The sequence below is a fragment of the Rhopalosiphum maidis genome, chromosome 2, assembly GCF_003676215.2.
Source record: "Rhopalosiphum maidis isolate BTI-1 chromosome 2, ASM367621v3, whole genome shotgun sequence".
Lineage (NCBI taxonomy): Eukaryota > Metazoa > Arthropoda > Insecta > Hemiptera > Aphididae > Rhopalosiphum > Rhopalosiphum maidis.
The window spans coordinates 2,309,938-2,332,775 of record NC_040878.1 but is presented as its reverse complement, the minus strand read 5'-3'; the positions used below and the strand labels follow the sequence as shown (position 1 = coordinate 2,332,775).

At 25.6% G+C, this 22,838-nt stretch overlaps 1 protein-coding gene and 1 non-coding gene across 2 annotated transcripts in view; both read right to left on the bottom strand.

Moving 5' to 3' along the window:
• Positions 1 to 22,838, bottom strand: part of LOC113551411 (rap guanine nucleotide exchange factor 4) — a 191,562-nt gene that overhangs the window by 137,452 nt on the left and 31,272 nt on the right. The window contains exon 2 of the mRNA XM_026953644.1: positions 18,081 to 18,223. Coding sequence (XP_026809445.1) covers positions 18,081 to 18,223 — 143 coding nt within the window. The remainder of the gene's footprint in view (positions 1 to 18,080; positions 18,224 to 22,838) is intronic.
• Trnal-cag lies at positions 19,727 to 19,809 on the bottom strand. Its single transcript has one exon. It is a non-coding gene; the product is annotated as a tRNA-Leu (tRNA).

The following is a 22,838-nucleotide window of genomic DNA, read 5'->3' as shown; positions in this document are numbered from 1 at the left end:
ACACTAACGATGTTCTGTTCGTCAAATGTATCTATTGTTTCTTTCCATTAATATTTAATGTACATAACTTAACCTTTGCCTTTACGAATACAATAACCGATGTGTTATTGAGATGACTAAAACTGATGTATGTTGACATATTTTATCAAGTGGATGTTTACATTCATGAATGTCAATGCATTGAAGTCTGGAAATATTATCTTAAACAATTATGATCAATTAAATGTTTAATTAATAATCTTGTATGATGAAAATAACCACCATTTTCAATTTAAATTACAAAAGATATATTATTATTACAGTACAACTGTCAACTAAATGCTAAGAAGATATTGCTTTAACAATATTGATCAACGGTATTGATCAACGATTTTATCTTACCGAACATTTTTATTTAGGAAAAAATATAACAACAGCTTCTAGTTCAACCAAAGATTGGGTGGGACCCGTTTTGCTCAAAATCAACCTTTCCCGTTTTTCCCGGATACCCGTTACGACCAATTGCATTTTAGTCGTTTTAAAATTATGTTGAAAATGGTTTTTAAATAATTTTTGAGTTTCTTTTATCGTTATCCAGAATAAACAAGAGACGGTGAAATACAATATTTATACTTATTATACAGACTCATAGTTGTCGTGATCACATACTATTTTCCGATAACATACACACCTTTTCATCTCAGAATCAAATTAATGACATATTTTCGAAGAACATCTATTATAAAGGAGTTTCCACGTGAATATAACAGTTACCTCCATGACATATTAATTTGCAGTTGCTGGTTATCGAGTTTTGAGCTGTGGACTGTTTTAATTTAAAATATTTGCCTAAATCAACATTCAAAGATAACTATGTTTATAAAAAGTAAGCGAGATAAATATATGATGGCTTTTACTAAATATAGATTAAAATTATTTGTATGCGATGAGTGTTATGCTATATTTTATTCGTCCAATTATCAAGTGGTGAATGAAGGGAATATTTATTTTTAAACACTGACCATCTTCGACTGTTTAAGAAATATTAAAAGAAAAGATAATAATACAACGAAAAACGTGTACATACTTATATATAAATCTGTCGAAATAAACAGGTATGAATTTGTAAAAAAGTATGCGTAGAAATTTAAAAAAATATTTATATATACCTATAATAGTTATATAATTGTAATTTTAGTAGACAATAATAATGGTAATTTGTATTATAACTGTAATAATGTATAATTGAATATGTATTTTTAATTACTATAGCAATAACTTTTTACAAAAAAATCAGTAAAATTTAATTATATATTATATATTACCGACATAATTTTTAAAACGACTAAAATGGCTGATTAAAACGAAAAATTTCCAGAGATTACAAGATTACAAATACTCTAATGCATGGACAAAAAAAAACACTGCTCCGCATAAAAGTATAACTAAATAATGGCATTATATGTGCATTCATAATATATTATATAGTTCTAAATAATTATTTTTTTAAAAAAAAATTAAATTAAATATATTACAAAAATAGTAAAATTTATGTCTACCTAGTAGCTACAGCAACAATATAAATGCAATTATTAAGAATTATTGTTAATTTTTATTATAAACTTTCACATTTCTTGTGTGTACAACAGTCAGTTTATGTAAAATTACTAAAAAAAAATCACAGATTTCAACATTATACGATGCATAACCTAATCTATTACTTTTTAGCATACTAGGCAACATATATTATACAGATTTCCGATATCACGTCATTGAATACAGTCACGATATTTTTCACAAAATGTGTTACACGGCGTAACGTATAGGCAATAGAGGTACACAGATGCAATGAATAATACATATTATCATAAATCATAATATTCAATTGAATATTGCACTCTTATAGCTAGGGGAGGGGTTATCTGTTCGTGTCTATATAATATTTAAAACGTGAATGTTTGTATATTTTATATAACTGATTTAAATGTTTTAAAAAGTCAAATGTTTGTACTGTGGCTCTTTTTCCGTTAGGTTGAAATAATTACTAGAATTAATATACTGCACATTAAAATAATCCAAATATCACTAAAATAAAATATAATTATGTTCAAAATTAAAAGGTAATCAATTAAATAATAAAAACAATATATTGGACTCAAGAAAAGTGTTCCTTTTTTTTTTAATCACACAAAATTATTATGAACCCTATCCATTACTGGATATATATTTAATGCACAGATATTTAATTATTTATAAAAATGAAATTGACTCTCAATAAAAATGTAAAAATAAAGGTTTATTTTCAATGATGAAGAAGATACAATTTGCTTACTTAAATTGAAAAGAAATAAAAGCATAGTTTTCATTTAATATTCCATTATATAGATATAATATATTATATTATAATTTATTGTTTTAAATTTTTAATTAGTGTAAAAAATTATATTATACTATAATATTAGGTACATGCGTTTGTTCATTTTTCCTTATACCCAGGTACAACAAATTGTAAATGTTAAACTCAAAATTGTAATTGTATTTTTGATCAAATAGATGGATTATTATACATAATAATTCTCCAATAATAAACTTTGCTTCGTAGTGAATATGATGGCAAAAATCCTAAACGTATGATGCATCTTCAGACAAATAAAATAAATCCATTGGGGATACGAACAATCTGAACTATGAAAGAGAGATCATCCGGAAGAAAAAGAAATCGTCATGTATTAGGAGGCATCGGTTTTCGTACGTCTGACCTAATCGTAATTTTCCTTCTTGCCCCAATCTTTTATTGGAAGCCATATTTCTGTGAACTGAAATAATACACATTTATTTCCCAGAGGACTATAAAACCAATTGAATATACCTTGATTTACCATGTGGTCATCGCCAAATACAGAAAATAGAAATATACACCTGGAGAAATATCAAAAGTAAAAAACGGAAATCGTAGGTCAAATTATCGACATTTTTGACTTTTAAAAAGAAATGTATTAAGTTAAATCATCTATTTATATCTTACAACATGGCACTTGTGTAAATAAGAAAAAAATTATACAAAATAATTATTTTTTTAAATTTATTCTAAAAAATATTACTGATTTTTATTTATTTAGCACATGCTGATTTTGTGTCATCATATATATTCCATACTTATTAGTTATTAGTTCTATGTGGCGGTCATTTGATGATCCATATATAATTATTAGTTATATACTTAAATAATAAAGATCATGGTAAAAGTATATTAATAATTTATTAAACCAAGTAACATAATATTTTGCTGTAATATATTATTATTATTGAAAAAAAATTATACTTTAAATTATCTAAATTTTTATGGCAAATTATTCCTTAGTATTTATTAAATTATTTTTACACTAAATATTATGACGCTTATATTATACATTTTCATCGATGTACTTTTAAATTAAACCACATATAAAACGTAAAAACGATTTATTCTATATTTTTAAATAAATAACGATGATTGCATTAAAATTTTAAATGTCTTAATGTAATTTAATAATTAATTACATAACTTTTATAATTAAAAAACCATTAGCGGGGCATAACGGAAAAGTATCGTATAAATATTCGTAGTGTACAGTATGACTAATACTCATCGAGTATATGGTAGAATAAGTTTGAATCCAATTAATTGATTGCAATAATTAATTAATTGAATTTAATTGGATCTCACAAAAATAAAACGATTGCATAAATTTATCAAAATAGCAATTTTATTGCGTATACCACATATTATAAATTAACAAAAAAAAATAATACAAAACCATTGAAATTGTATAATATTATAATGAATAAACAAAATATTCATTCATACATATACATATCATTAAAGTAAAAATGATTTGATAAAATAGTATCTTGTTACTTTTTAGTTGAAAATGGTTATTCAAATGCGCCAGTAGAAATTTCAGAATTGAAAATTGTAAAAATACAGATATTTATATATATATATTTAGTTCTTTCAAATGTTTTCATGTTATATATTTAATTGTAGTATATCACCATTTCCAATAAACATTTCGTAAAATTATTAATTTTAAATAGCTAAACCATTGATAGTTATAAAAAAAAATCAACTCCATTACTAGTTAAGTCGTAGTTTAAACGATCAAGATTGCTAACTGTTATATAGTATAATATAGTAAATTATCCGTCAGTATTATGGCTTAAGATTTATATTAATGTTATTACATTACTATAGTATATTTCTAGACAATGAGATTATTAAGTAAAACGTTGCGCGTTTAATGTGATTTTGATATGAAACTGAACTCGTTACCCTTTTAAAAATATTAATTATGATATAAATACAACTCAATAAACCATATGTATATACACCCACTAGTTAATTAATAATGTCATCTGATGTTGCATAACTTTGGTGGTGCGCCTTCAATTATAATCATAATAAATTATAAATAACTTTAATATGTTCTGAATAGTGGTTTATATTTAGAATACGATAAGGATAACCTATACATACGCATAACCAAATATGAACGATTGGAATATTTTATTGTATGTACATTTTGCACTATATCACGTGTACATTATACAATAATATAAAATAATATATTATTGTAAATAATAATATCAAAAAATAAATACACCTTTATTAAGCATTGGACTTTATTTTAAAGAACTAATGATTTTTGTTTTTTAATAATTGTTGTAAATTTCAAACTTTCACCTTAAAATTCGATTTTATATTTATGATATTACGAGAACAATGAAATTCGAATGTAAGGTACATACATCGTTATTACTGGTTGTATGAATCATAATTCTGTACCAAATTTTTTAGCGCTTTAATAGAGAATTGATAGGTAAACATTGTATTTAAGATTCATATAGAGTAATAAACATATAATAGTTTCAGTGTTAATGGAAATATACATGAAGACAGATAACTGATAACTGAAATTATAAGAACAGAGGTTTGCTATGTTTTCCGTTAGAAAAAAAATTACTTTACATAGATAAGTTAAAAATGTTATTATTGTGCAAGTCTATAACACACTAGTACACTACAAATGATGTTAGATTATACTTATATATTTATATAACGTCGTAGCTGAAATAATCGACTGATTATTAATTATTATTGAACGGAAAAAGCTGTTCTTTTTAATTCTTGCGTAAAGTTTGATAATTAAAATGTTGATTTTCTTCGTCCAGCTATTTTATTAGTCCGATTCTATGAACGAATACGATGGAGATATACTAGTATTTTAATCGTATACAAAACAATATATTAAAAATAATATACTTAATATACAGAAAACGAGCGCCTTCGCGGTTTTTTATTTACTCTCTTACGCCTTTGACTTTCCATACTATTAAATAAAATATTTTATCTCACCAACTTAGAACTTTAGTAACCTAATTATTACTTAAATACTTCAAATAACCTAATAATATTTAAGTATACAATCTTCCTATATAGTATTTTACAAATTAGATTTGTAAAAACAAAAATCACAACAATTTTAAATATTGTAATTTTTAGTTAAATAGAGACTACATAGAATACTGCAATAATGACATTTTAAAATATAATAATTTTTAAACCAGTTAATGCCCGGACCGGTAACAAATATGATAAATATACTGTTATAACTATAACTATACGTCATATAAAAATATTTGATTTTTTTCTATTCATATATTGTAAGTTATAATTATTAAATATAGAACATACGAAAGAGTACGGCCGAACGTTGGATCACCTCATGTAAGAATGTATTATATCACATCCGGTCCTTTAATCTTCGATTTGCAGTCACATGCATGCCGATCCAATATAACCGTCCCGGTATTCAAAGCCATTCACTATTATGTGTTCACTGTATATATAATATGTTATAATATATAATTTATGTACCAAAATCACTAAATTGAAATATCATATTCTGTTGAGGATTTATGTCACAATATATATATATAGTTTTGATGGTGGGCTTCATAGGGGTGAATAAAAAAATGTAACACTACAATATTACTAAAACATAAACGCATATATGTTTAGGTATTTTATATTATACTAAATTATTCAACAAAAATATGAACAAAATCGTATAAAACTGCAACTAATCATATTCGTATATATAATCATACAGTACTATTCTGTATTATGTGTAAAAGCAATAGTAGAAAAAAAATATTCGATATTTTTTTTTTTTATAATGATTGATTATATCATAGTGCTTCGTTGATCAGATATAAATGCATTTTAAACATGATTCATTTGTAATATTAAATTTGCATTTTTGACTTATAGATAAATAATGTATTCTGTTATATGCATTGTATTGTTTACTCTAACAACTTAATATGCTTTAAATAACATTATCTTAATAATAATTAGAGCGAGTTTATGAGTGAAATAACAAAATGGTATAATTATATAGCAGTACAAAGAATTTAAAAATTCAACAATTTAAAAAAAATCGTTATTAATATTATAACTAATTACGTAAGTAAACTGTTTTTCTTTCTTCAATTTTTGGCATAAAAAAATATTGTATGCAAAATGAAATTTTAATATATTATTTAATTAATTTTCTTTCATAATACTTAGGTGCTTATACTACAATACTTTGTAATTTCAAATTTACCTTATAAATAAAATACAGTAGTTTATTATCATATCAATCAATTATTTTATTATAATCTTTTCTCCTTGATTCCCTTATGTCCATGAACTCTTAAGAAAAAAATTGAATCAAGATAAAAAGATAAATTAAGGCACTTCCCATTACTATAATTCATACTGTTTTTTTCAAAATGTCTGGCTATTGCATTGTTTGAATACAATAGCAAATTTTAATATAAACACACCCACACATATATATATATATGTGTGTATGTGTGTGTTTATATTTTATTCGCACATAATACATAAAGAGTGATTACTTTAACGCGGTTATCTTACTTAAATAATACTGAAAATAATATAAGAAAACGATTTTATAGTATATTTATTTTTTTTTTTTTTTGAGTTGATTTGTTTTATAATCTGAACTTGCAAAACTGTTATCAAGTGGGCACTGAAAAAACAGTATATGTTAATTAATTGAAACCTTTGATTTATTTTTTTTTACTTTTAAAATCAATCATTAACAGACCTTAGTTAATGCATACAATTTTAAAATTCAAATCAAATAATCAAAATCACACATGTATAGTATAGGTATGATTTTAATATATTTTTTGATTTCCGTTAAAAACTACTAAGAATATCAAGACATGCTTTCTCTTTAGGATTATAACCATTATAATATGTTCAATTTTCAGTATAAAAAAGTTCTGTACGAGTGCTTTTTTGCTATACTGGTGTACCCACAAAGTGTAGAGAAACCAAATAAAAGTTTTCCATGTCACTTTGATCTGAATCAAAAAAAAAAAAAACCACACATAAAAAAGATATACAAGGCAATTGTTGAAAATTCTTTCTTCCCTTGATATTGCAAGCTAGTGCGATATACTTTTTTTTTAATTTGTAAGAAATGATAAATCACTACAATCAAAAAGTGGTTCTGAGTGGATACCAGTTCAATGGTATATCTATTGTATGTTTTTTACAGTAAAAATGAGTGGTTCACTCGTTTTAAAACAAGAAGTTCGATTCGCCACCTGACACTTCTTATAAATAAATGACTTACAAAAATGTAAGTATGTGAAAATATAGGTACACTTAAAAATTAATTTCAAAAATCAATATTTGAATGTATTATTTAAAAAAATGTAGTGAGCATGCTTGATGAATCACCCTATGCGTTACCACCGACGATGGCGTTTGGTGTGTGTGTGTGGGTTTGTGTATATATATATATATTTATTTATTTATGCAAAAATGTTTATATAACAAATAGACGATGTCTAAGAGACGCGCTCGTAGTACCTATCGTTTAACCGCTTTTCGTTTGTAAAAAGTTTGACGCGTAACCAGAACCAACATGAGGCAACCGCGTGATTGATGGCTTTAGACAAGATAGTCGGATTTAATCCAATATTTTCACACACACATATTACTACTATACTATTATAGTTACTACTACCATGGTCACGGTCAGTGGATCGCCATAACTCATCGGCCTGCGTGTATATAATAATAATAATAATACATATAACGGTTTACCTCTCTACCGCGTACTCGAGTGAACACCCCTTACCTTAAAACACACACGCATCCACACTTTTCACCTGGTGGCAGGTGTGGGACGTCCCCACGGGTTCAATTAGGCTATACCCGTACCATAAGTGGGTATATATAGTGACGACATCGAGGTCGACGTCGTCATAGCTCTTGGGAGGAAACGTTCGTAACGACATTATATTTTGACGTAGTGCGTGAAAACGATATTTTAATACGTCTATAACTCGTGTATAAGCATTATGCTTGTCCAAATTTTAACATTTAACTTTAAATTTATTTAAGTATAATTGATAAAACATTCCGGTAAGCCTGAAACCCAAATATTTTTTTTTATTTTACAATTTGAATAATAATTAGGAATTTTATTATTTAATAAAAGGTATTGATTATTAAATATAAATTAAATATAATAACAGATAAGAAAATATAGTCCAACATTTTGGAAGGTGGAGTTCGGTTTTTTTGATAATATCTGAGAAATGCATCTTTTTATGATGGTATCTGTTTACGTCATGTATATTTGATCTATAGATCTATAACATATATAGGTGTGATTACTCTTTTAATTTTTTTTTATAATTTTTTTATAAGGATTAATAATAATGATTATTAACAAATAAACGTTTCTTCAAGTTTTTTTTTATTTTTATTTTTGAACACTAATACATCTAACGTCCACGGCTCAGAACCCAAATAACTTATTTGAGTACAAAACTATGACTGTTATATAATATTATTTAGTATTATTTTATTAATGTATTAGATTATAATTATAAGATGATAAATTAAACATTTATAAAACTCTAATAAATTTATAAATATTTGATTTAAAAAATAAATGTAAATTTATAAACTAATCTAATTTAACATAAGCGAATAACCTTACAGTTAATACTAAAAAAAATTAGTTGAAAATCATTTAACATTGTATTATAATGTCTCAAAATAGTTTAAAATGAAATGTATTTTTTTTTTTTTTTTAATATGTAGTATTTAGTTGACGGTTATTACGAACAATTATTTTAAAACTCAGTATTACTTATTAAATTAAAAATTTGATCATTCCGTTGTTGTTGAAAATAATAAGTCTGATGTCACAAATACATAGTCAAAATTTATACTAAAATTATTTATCTTTAGGTACATTAAAACGATAAGACACTTCCATAAATTAATTAATTTACTTACCCATTAGATAGCAATGGATTTAAACCAATGTATCAGTAGATAATTTATGTCTTAAATCACGGAACGCAAATAACTATAGTGCGAAACATTTATGATTTACCAGAACAAAAATGTGTTATCTTGGACGAAACCATATAGTTTATCTCTATACACGCCTTGGGACACACTATTTGTTCACAAATATTTACGCATGACTAATAATATTATCCGCGTGTAAATAGTGTTTATTGGAAGAATACGGGGCATTTAATTTAGAACCGGTCATGCTGTAGTGTATTGTTTTTATATTAAATTGACGCAGACTATAAAGTAGTCGGGCAATTGAACATTTCGTAAGCAATTAATCGAAATGCGTAATCATGAAACAAATTTCACCACTGCTTGCTTCTGACGATTAAGTTATTTAAATGGCGTTAAGTAATAAGTTCTATTAGTAAAGAATGATGTTTCAAACGCGACGTATTAATAAAACTATAGTGGCCAAGTGGTCTTGGACAATGTAAACATCTCATATATATTATGCACAATGGAAAAAAATTATTTAATATAAAATGCTCTTATTTATTTATCGGAACATTGATTACCCTTGTAACACCGATGAATCAGATAATTTTCAATTACTCGGATGCCCTATTTTTCATCATCTTTTGCTCTTTCTGCCGATCCTTAATTTCGCAAATTAATCGTCGTGTAATTGTACATGTACAATATTTAATTTTAAAAGTAATTTAAATTAACGCACTCCACTATTTAGCTTTAAAATATATGAATAACAATAAAAAACAATTACCAACGATTTTCTACACGGGTTGGATGATGCATTGAATGTGTCTGATCGTTTGAAGAAATCTAAATAGTTTGATAGTAAATGTTTGTCACTTCAAATAAATGTATTAATTCGATATACTATAAATAGAACTATTGTACAGTTCATTCGATAATATAAAATATATTTAGTTTGTATAACCGTTATAATTATCAACTTGGCGTGACAAACTATTTTGTCCATACTCTCTCGAAAAATAAATGAAAATTGTACAAATTGTACGAATAATTTATAACAAATTTGGTTTAAACCAACTATAAAAGGCATTGTGAACAATGACCGAGAATTTCTCACAATGACCAATTTTCCATTTTGGCACGTAACATAATATATATACATAGTATAGCATGTTTTAGGTAACGTAAATATATAATATTCTTCAAAAGTATAGGCTATAAAACAAACTTGTTGGGCCATATAAACTTTTACTTTTACAGACAAACAAAGTCATTGGACTGTAAAAACTTTTGCGACCGGTACCTATCCTCCAAAAATACTTTCTAGATCACACCTGTGTATCCCAACAGTCATGAAAGGTCGTTACAACCCTATAAAGTACAAATAGAATTTGAAAACATCCTTCTAATCACGTTTTCGGCCCTACAAAACAATGCATAGTATTATAATATATTTTAAAAGTATAAACTATATATAATATTATATATTTTACTAACTCGTGTAAAAAATTCAAATTATTAAATATCAAATATTATAATAACGTTTAATATTATATTCTATCATGTTATTTAGACTTGACTGAAAAACAGTAGGTATACCAAAAAAAGAATAACCTATACGTTTTGTCTTTATTCAATGTATATTTGTATTTACACTGTACGAGTATACGTTATTTGCTTGCATTGTTTGTAATTTAATTAAATACATATTATATTAGTTTGTGCCACAAGATATACAACTAAAATAATATACATTCTACAATTATTCGGTATGTATATACATACTGTTGATTATTTTACCTGTATATATAAATGCTAATTTATAGAATTATTATTTCACAATGGAATTAATATAAAGACCAGCCAAACAGATTAAAATAATATTTAGATAATCGTATAGAAAATCTATTATATTATTTATCCTACAAACTATACTGCCTATTATCCATAAAATAAAAAATTAATATCAAACAATATCATACTAAAATTTATCTTGTGTGATCAGTTTTAATAAACATTTTATAATTGTATATATTATGCATGTTTTAATCATTTGTATATAATTAATTTATCATCAAAAACATAATATATGCATTTCTTCTTCGTATTATGTGAGGTAATATTTCCACAATTCATTATAATATATTTTAATTATTATTAATATAACCGTAACTCACGCGTCAGGTGATTTTATATTCGTTTGTATTGAAAAGTATCTATTTGTAAGTAATAAATTGTTTGATGAACGTACGAAGAAAACAATATAAAATGCATATAATTTAATAAAGGTACATTCAAAATATATACAACTACTTTAATTCATTTTAAGTTTTTACATCCGACAACGTAGTAGTTAAACTTTACGATATTAAAACGATTAATAATAAATAATAATTAAATATAATTACAGATTTAGAAAACGTGTAGGCGGTTATAATAATTCCAGAGATAATATTATTCAATTTCATCTTATGAGAATAATGTAGATATTATTTTACTATTTATAAATTTTACACAAACAACTTTTATATCTTAAAAATAATAAAAACATGTATAATAATTTATGATGATTAGTATTCTAAATACTATATATTATTAAATAGTTGTTTAAATACATATAGACCTGTGGATTTATAGTTATCGTTTATAATTTGATATATACGAGATATACTTGACATAATAAGTTAATCAATATTAACGTCTTAAATCTATGTGAATACAACACATATACATTCGCTAAAATTTTATAAACCGTTTATTTTAAGAACACAGTAAAACTGTAATGTAAAAATAACTTATAAGAAATTACACCATTTATTACAGAATATTAAAAAATAAAAATGATAAATGATTTTTTTATAAAAATCATTATAATATTTTGATAATAATATTAATAATATTTTTGTTTGTATGTCATACATTTTATAATTCAGTTTATAGTGTTCATACACATGTCACATAATATTGGGGAGTTAGTAGGTTATTCAAATAAAAAAATCCCATGTCGACCATTTTAAATTGTCCCAAGATGTTGCGTAAATTTAAACGTATATTAAACTACTATATATGCAAATATGCTATACATAATAGTGTAATAAAAAACCTATAATTATATTAAAACTGGAAAAACACAATGGCCCATTTGTACTTACGCAATTTAGTATCCCAGAAGTCACATTAAATTCGCTTAGAATCTACCATTATCTTTATTTTACAAGACACAATGCACTTGTAATTTAAAGGCCATTCACAATTTTTTTCTTTCTATACAATACATGCTTGATTTTAGTTATCTCTTGAGTTCTATATTTTTGTTACAAGAATATAACTTTTTGAGTTGACGGAAAAATGAATATAAAGGCTTATTTTAATATAATATATCATTATTTTGAAAGTAAAATATAAAAGGTTGCGTTATAACTTATCTGAGAAAAATACTACTGCAAAAATAACAATTCGTTTAGGGGGAAAAAAAAGTTAATACTTACTTAGTTTGATCTTCCACACTAAACCTATAACCCGTGTGCATCGACTTCGATGCATACTTATCAATACATATTTTGCTCTCGTTCTAAGCTAGTTATTATAACTTGTAAAAATAAATCATCTTTCTTGTTCATTAAATATAATCCATATAAATATTTTCATTTTAACATAAAAAAAGGATTTATAACTATATCCATACGAGATATTATAAAATAGTTACATTTAATAAGCTAAAAATGTCTTGATTACTCTGATAAAATGAATAAAAATTATATTCTCTTCTATAAACCTTAAATATTACACAAGGGCAGATTAGGGTGGGCCGAACATGTATGGAGAGAGGAGTACCAATTTATACGGATAGTTCCAAGATGGATACCTTATAAAAAGCCGACTGAAGGGAAGACACCAAGACAACGATGGATGGACCGAGTCAAAGATGATCCGAATATATTTGGAGCATTGAATGGAGAAGAGATGACAATGCACAGAGAAACATAGAGTGGGATTATGAAAGCACCATTGAGCCTAAATGGTCTCAAAAAAGCATTAAAAAAAAAAAAAAAAATTATACGAGGGTTATTGACAATGAGTGATTTCCCCTATTAATAAATTCAGGATGCAAATGTATATTGATATAACAATTTATTGTGAGTACATGTGTTATGTGTAAACATTTTTATAAACAACTATATCATAATTGTACTAGGTATATATTTTTGCATTATTTAAAAAAAAAAAACATTTTGTTTAAGTACTCTAGACAAAGTGTCATATTTTATATAATTAGTATTATATCATAAATACTTTTCAACAATTAAAAGTTGAATTTTTAAGTTATAAAATATTCTTATATTTCTTATATTATTTCAAATAAATATAATACGATTTCATGCTTATTTTGACTTGAACATTATATAAATATTCAAATTAATTTGAATTTATACTGAAACGTTAATTATTGTAAATTTGTCCATGGTGTTTTCTCGACTATATAAATTCGATTATCTTGCTACTTAAAACATTTTATTGCATTTTGAAATACCCGTTTTCAGTTCACTTTTTTTCTAATCTATTTAAATTAAAATAATACAAGAGATAATCCAAAATAAAATAATGAAAAATGTTTTATTCTTTATATTTTAATATTATTTAAGATTTAATTTAATCACTCAATTTCTTCAATAATTTTTTATAAATAAATTTCTATAAATATTTCATTCACTAGTAAGTTTAATAAAAGGGTAAAGGCAGTATTGCCACTGTGTATAGCTGTATTAGTATGTTACACTGAGTGACACCCGTCCTGTATTATAAAGTTACAAACTAATATTCACGATAATTATTCAAACCACTGAATCTACAATGTATATTTATACTAATGAAAATTAATTTGCTTGAAACCTTGAAAAGTAATTTTTATAAGACGTTATAATAAAATAATATTTCATAGTCGTGTGTATTTTATTTTGAAATAGTTTTACCTATTTTACCAATTAAAATATTTATAATTATAATATAATTATTTTAAGGACATATTATTATAATTTAATTAAGAAGAAAAATAATTAAATTGTGGACATAAAAAAAAATACATCCAAAGTTAAAACGCATTCGCCTCTTGTTATAGAAATGATTATGTAAAGATTTGTCGTAGTGGATGTTTTAGTTACTTTCGGCGCAGAATCGTAGTGTTATGCTATAAAAATTAAAAATCAAATAATAAACACAGGAAAAACGAAAAGCAACTAAAATAGATCTAATGGAGTACTTTCATCTCATATTTTTTAAATAAAAACTTCTTAGAAAATAATACAATACAAAACATAATTTAAAATCAGTACGTTTTTCATTTCATTTGTCATCTAAAATAGTTGTTCAAATCATCATCTTCTATAATTATGAACCATTTATGTATATTTTCATAAATACACAACTTTTTCCTTATATTTATTTATTTTTTTTTTTGAACTTCCAATACATATAACAATAATCTTAACATTTTCACTGAAAATGTACTTGGAGTAAATTAGTTGAGTGCATTTTAGTGTTTCCAAGGGTTTCAAACTCTTTAAACAAACTTTACTAATTATACATTGTATGTAATGTATTTATAAGATATTATCATACACTACATATCTAAAATCGATATAGAGAAAACTATATACTATTTATACCTGTATATTCATACAAATCTAATTTGTTTTATCATTATTCACGCCAATTATTTGATTAAATACATAGTTAATGTTTTATTAATTTGATACTTCATATTTTTGCAATTACATCAGTTAATGTTCATTGTATAAGCATCGTTTTTATAAAGCAGTATTTTTTTTAAATGTAATAAATAAAAGCCAAGAAAATATATACCTTATTATACTAATTACATTGTTTAATTTTTTTTTTTTAGTTTTAGATAACGCTGCTCTTATTTTATTATAAATATATAATATTTAGTTATTAAAATAGTATATATTAATTTTTGAATTCAATATCATAGACCAGTTCTAACCCAACCTGGGTGGGTTGAGAATCCTTTAAATTTACTTTAGTCCAAGTTCCTCGCCTTTAAATGTATGTACAAACTAATTTTATTAAGTATCAAAAACGTTCTATGTTTCGCGCATAAATCAAATCTAAATTTAGAAATGGAATATCTGACAAACCCAAAAATAATATAATATATTATTGTAAAATTAATACATTCGTTGCTCATTTGCTTCACTCTGAATTTGAAATAGAACTTAAAGTATAACTTTTGTCTTAGTTATAAATAGCACCGTATTATTAAAGTGTTTTCTATTTAAAATAAATATAAACGCTATAGTTAATACAAAAATATTTTGTATAATATCTGTCTTTGGGGTACAAAACAGATATAAAACCTTTTAACCGTTTATAATGGGAATTTATAAACAAACAACTTCAATGCTTTCTCAGTTATCCAGGTACAACCTTCAAACATACGCCCTCAGGAAGTATACTGAAATCAATGTTTTCTGAAAATATATTTCGATTTTGTTCGAATAATATAAATACATTTAAATAAAAGAAATATAGAATATTAAACTGCACGCTTCCACGTGGTAGTCATAATCAAAACAGCCATCAGCAGTTTTTATATGATTCGAATGCATCTAGAACATAATATAAATCATACCTAAATATAGCAATACATGATTTTATTTTTCGATGGTCGTATAAGAATAATGCGTTTCTGGTTGGATATACCAATGAATTTCATAATATCTTAAACTCTCACGTATTCAAGATTAATTATAAATGAATTATAATAACAGTGTCATGTATCATAAAACGTTTATATCAGTGGACCGATGGTCCGTGGCAGTTCTAAAATTCAACTAAGCTAACTACGGAAGTGTTGATTAAAATTTATATTAATATAATTTTTAATACGTGAGGCTCCCCTTCTCGTCTTACATTATGAACTTATTCTTTATTTTTTCTATTCTATAACTATTCTAAATAAGATTTATTTGATGCTATTTACTTAAATTACTTAGTAATTTAAAACCGAAAAAAAAAACAATGAAATTTTTAAAATATTTAGACTAATTTTAAGCTATTTATAGGCTATATAGGTATACTAAAAACCTAATGTTCAAAAACTTAAGTGTTCGATGAAACGCGGGTATTAACTTTTAAGTTAAAATTGGCTGGTAATATGATTATAAATAATATACCTATAATAATTATTATGATATAAGCAATTTATTTTTGTCAAAAATTAGTTTAACTTACTATAATATTATTTACAGAAAACTAAACTAAATTACAAATAGCAATACCTATTCCTTAGAAAAATTAAAAGTATTTGTGTATAAACAGACAGATCTAAAAGTCTCCACTAAGTCTCACTTCTCATAAAAAAACATAATGTATCGTTAAATTCAAATTTAACACATCTATTACAGTAACCCGCTCAATGACAACAGACGCTCGACATAATATATTATACAGCTAAGCTATACAACTTACATACATTACAACAATTCTCTTGAATTTGTTTTCCAAGTTATATTAAAATTGTATAACATATACAATTTTGGCATTCATATTATTACAATAGCAATTATTTACAATCACATAATAACATAATATAAGACACACGTCAACCCTCAAAAGAAAATACATTATCAGTGGATCTTTATCAAAAAGAATTTGGACACCATTTCAATACATTTATAAAGGTACTGTATACATACTTTGTTATACAAATTCGAAACATTTTCGATAATTACTTAATCGATATATTATCGTAATATGTAAACAGCAACGCCTTTAGCCGCATCGTTTGCGGTCGTCCAAAAGATATATATCTGGATATAAAATATAACACGGATATTTATACATATATTTATACGATGAAACGTGCGATTTTGAAAAATGCATATACGGTTCGCACCTGTGCCGCATTCCTTGTTGCGGTGGATTGTTTGAATATTTAAACTTAAACGCGTACATACTACAAAGCCGTTGTGGGATAGTGAAATTATATATATATTATGCGGTCCACGTACCCGAGGCAACAGCCATATTCCGTTTAAATAATATAAATGTCGGTTTTTTATTCATAAAATTAAAATATATATACATTTTATTTTGTTATATTTTTTTTTTTTTAAATGTAGTACAGTCATTTATAAGTAAATTATTAGTGCTTTCAAGTGTATATGATAATTAGGGCAAACAAAGTTGTATGCTTTGTATTTTTATATTGTTAATTCTAAAAAATACTTAAATTATACCAAAATATTATATTTTATGACAAAACAATATTCTATGTATAACGTTTTATTTTAAATATTTAAGCATATATTTTGATGCATATTATTTATTTCATTTTTTTAATCAAGTTTAAAATAAAAACTACATAATATTTTTTATATTTTAAATTGAAATATAAATATCAAATATTTTTCTTTTTGAATATGTATTTCAGTATTTGTGTGGGTAAAAAAAGTATATTACGTTATATAATACACATATGTTATACGTATTATAATCAACGGAACGTGACATTTTTTTTTTTTTTTTGTAAACCTAACATAGCCAAAAGGCAAAAGCACTTGACCCGAAAAAGGACGTTCGGCTTCATCCTCTCGCGAGTCAGTATACCTACCATAGCTACTGTACCATATGATATTATTACATTTATGGCACGGGGCAACAGATAATATTATGTGCACTGTGTTTGGACATGACTTACGCATAACGCCGCGTTCCAGGTCCTCGTAGTAGCCTACGAACGCCAACTGTTGCAATACGTTGTTGGGCAGACGGTTTAACGTATCAACACGTCTGAGTCGTGACGTAATGGCCTCCACGTCTTTGGCGCTCCTGTCGGACGGCCTGAAACACGCACGAAATGCGAAATTAAAAAAATAAACTTAATGATATTATCAAACACAAGACATCCATACACAAAGCCCATAACCATCACATGATTATTGTTGTCGTAAAATTATTATTAAATTGTACAAGTACTAAATAATATGTACTACGTAGTACGTATGATTAATAGTTTTCACCGTTTTCAGGTAAAAAAAATACTCAATTTTGTTTTTTTACTGTTTTTGGTATGAATTACGAATGGCTGTTGAACACGAATCACTAGGATATTTTTTTCTCAATTACACACAACGGTTTTATGATAGGTCGTAGGTTTATAATATTATGAATATAACGCACTTAGGTACATAAACCGTCTAGTTCATTCATTTTCACATCCCATAGGTATCTAAGACATGTAATCCGCATAAGAGTAATTAATTAGTTTGTTGAAATCACATCAATAGTAATATAATGTCACTTCAAATGTAATAAAGGTACCTATATAACATAATTAATAATAAGCAAAGTATTATAGTACTTACCATATTTAATTACATAATATATACATATATTATAGTATACATTTAGACGAGTTACAACTTTATTTTATTATCATTATTATCGAGTTAATTTACAAGTCAGTTTTGGGGTAATGCTAAAAAATCAAACATAAATAAAATACAAACTTTTCAAAATATAGCACTTAAAAAACTTTTAAATGCTCCTCCTTACGTTTCAAACCACACTATTCACACTGATTTAAAAATGAAATTGGTACGCGAAGAAGCTATAGCTCATTACCAACGCTTCCAAAACCGTCTTTCCTCTAATAGCAACCCACTAATACGTAATCTTGCAGTCCTTTCGATTCCTGGAAACCCACCCAGACGTTTAAAACGAAAATGGTGTCGTGACCTACTTGCTCACCCCCCTCCCATCAACTAATCCAAAGTCAGAGCATCAGTTGCTTAAATTTTATATAAAAAAAAAAAAAAAAAATCAATATTGAGTGTCATTAGTGGACGACTTCTCTCGTCAAGCGTATCATGTTATAAATTACTCTAACCATATAAACTTATTGTGCCCATAGGGTATAGATTGTTTATCTCAAATAAAGAAGAAAAAAAAAAAAAATTTACAAGTAATATAAGCGTCCTTCGTGAACCGTGGTGTTGGTACATTAATAGATGGGTATACCATATACCATGATAGTTAAAAGATGTAGAACACGTCATACGTGTACATTTTAAAGAGAAATTCATTAATATTTAATTGCTAGTCTCAACCCGTAAATTTTATCATGTTTAATTTAAGTAAATTTATAAACCATATCAATATAATCACCCAGAAGAGATTTTAAAATTAACATTATGGGAGTATAAAAAATTAATCACTTATGTATTGTGAAAATGCATTTCTATTCTCGTGAGTTAAATATAATAGATATTTTCCACATTTCTTTAAATAGTGCATAATATTGTAATAAATTTGCTTTGTAAAAAAAAATTTGTTTAAAACAATTGTCAAGGGTGGGATTTGAACCCACGCCCACAGAGTGGACTGCGACCTGAACGCAGCGCCTTAGACCGCTCGGCCACCTTGACATTGATTTAATGATCGAAAAAATAATACAATAAATTGAACATTGTATTATAAATTATAGATAAGTTCCCATATTCTAAAACAAATTTAAAAAAATACTAAAATATTACATTTAGAGTACATTTAAAACAATAAAATAAAATACAAATGTATTTGGATAAATTAAATCGACAAAATAATATAATTCTATTAATTGCGTCTATATTATTGATTATAGGTAAGTACCTATCTAATTAGTAATACCTATTTAGTATTTACCTACAAATTTTATTATTTCAATAGATACCTAAGTACTTTGTAGGAAACTATACCTATACCAAATTAGTTGGCGATAATATATTTGAACAATAGTGTAAGTTTTGGATAAACCATAAACTTAAGTATCTATGAAGGGGACAGGGGCTTATTACTTAATAATGCTTCTATCATTACCAAAAGCTAAATAAGTACGTCAATACTTGGTAGTAAACCGTCAAGAAAAATATGGTTTTAAGCTAATAACGTGTAATATATTTCATTCAATTAGCTTCCATTAATTATTTTGTTTTGGTATACTTAGTACTTACCTTCCATACCCAATAATATAATATAAAACCGACAATCAGTCATTTCGATGAGATGGAAGATATTAAGTTATTTTATGAAGTTATGTTCTGATAATAATTTATTTATACCAGTGTGGTATCAGTATAGGCATAAATAGCTAGCCAATCATTTATTTATTTTTAGTAATTATATTAAAATTTTTATAGTACTTATCGGTTATCGCAACTACCTAACCAAATAAACGTTCGGTATTAGACGGAAAATGACGGAATTTTTTTAGTTGAAGATAGGACTGCGTCTACACTTATACAAGCAATAAAAGACAATATAAACCAAGGTTCAACTATTTATTCTAATTGTTGGTGTGGTTATAAAACTGATGGACTACAGAATGCTGGTTTTAATCAATTAACCGTTAGCACACTCACAATTTTGTCGATCCACAAACTGTTGCTCACACACAGACTTTCGAAAGGTTGTGGGATTCCTTAAATGGTACAACAAAAAAAGTACGGCTCGTTAACATAATATAGACAATTATTTGGTTGAGTTCATGTGGTGTCAAAAGCACGATAACCCATGTACAGAAATTTAAAAATTTTAAATTGCATGGCTGAACGTTTTCCACCTCGAGTTAATTATTTTTATTCTTAGTTTTTATTTGTTTTAATGACTTTAAATTACGCCAAGTAAAGAAAAGTAGTCGCGAAACTGATAAGTACCATTTTCATTACTATAGAAAATTTTAACTTAAGTACCTACGAGTGGAATACTTCAAGTTTCCACGAACAATAATTTTTGAATTATAAAAAAAAAACCAAGATTTTTTGATTAGAAATCATGAGATATTTTATATGTGAATACCCAAGTCCATTAAAACTTCAAATTCAGACGTTTATAAAAAATATTTGTAAAGTTAAGCTCGACTTTTTCCTATAATTCGTAAAAATATATGTATGAATTCTCATTTAAAATCTTAAAATCTTTGGTAGTAACCGGTATCAAAGTTGAAAATCAAATTAGCAAAAACAGAAAACAATTTTTGTTACGTAATTGTAAAATAATATTATACATATATCGCTCCGCTCGGAATCTAAAATTCTTTAACAACAAAATAGATGACAACAATATCTGCATAAAATGTGTATATTTTAATTGTTTAACTACTCGTAATAAAACCCAATTAAAATTTCTCAATTGAACACAAACAAATAAATTAGTGTCTTCGTGAAAACAATCAGTTCCAATTGAATTATATTTATAGATATGAAATATAATATATTATACGGAAATGACTGAGGTACTAAAGGACTGATATGAGGTCAAATAAGGTAAATCGACTAAATCAAATATTATATTGTAACGTAATATTAATATTTATGTTTGACCTCGTATCTCGTTATAATATAATTATTTATTTCATTGATTTATTAATTATTTTTACATCAAGATGTTTAAATTAAATAGATATGTTAACAAATAGATTTATTCAGTTTAACTTAAATTTGATATAATTAAAAAGCTAAGTAAAACATAAAAATTATAAACAGAAGTATAGGCATTATTACTATTATATATATATATATATACCTATATAAAGTTTTTGCTCAGTGAATAATATTTTTAACTGTATTTACATAGAATTTAATTTTTTTGTGTAACGAAAAAAAAATTATTTAAACAGATTATACTTAATCTAATTAGGGTTACAATAATTTGATTAATTTAGAATTTATATGAAAGATAGTAAGTAATTGTGTGTATTCCGGTTTATGAGATCTTGACTAAATATTGAATAATTCCGTTTTTCGTGAATAAGACATTCGGTTATCATGTATCTTATCGTTATAGAAGGTTACTAAAACTTATACACTTATAAAGTGAGTTCTTCACTTTTCATAAGGTATTGTTGGGTAATCACTGTGTGACCGATTCACATTTTGTTGATGGAGGTTTATTTTTTTTTTCGAGATGTCCGGTAGAAAGAGCCATATTATGTTTAACTCGTATATCCGCAGCTGTTACCATATTGCACTTATTGTCGGAAATTACTTTAATTTTAGATTTAGCGTCGTGTAAGATCAGGATATTTAAATTGACAGCATCCGAGGATTTATTGCCTCTTAACCTTTTTATCAGCTTTTTCGTTTTGCTTGGTATTTACATCAAAATAATTTAATATTTAGAATGTTTTAAAGTGTGTAGTTTGGTTTTGGATTTTTTTGTTCATATCATTTGAGGCGAAAATATTATATAATAATTATAATATTATTATTAATACTTCTCAAAGTGTGTTGTTAGTCATTGCAGAGGATGGCAGCGATGTGCATAAATCCTTTTTTATAATTTCCAGGGCATAAAAATGTTCTGCTATAATCTACTGTGTAGATGGAGCTAAAATTTGACAGTCTCAGTATAGTCACATGGGACTTATTAAAAAACTGCAATAGTTCTAACAGTGATATCCATTTTTGATCGACCAGTG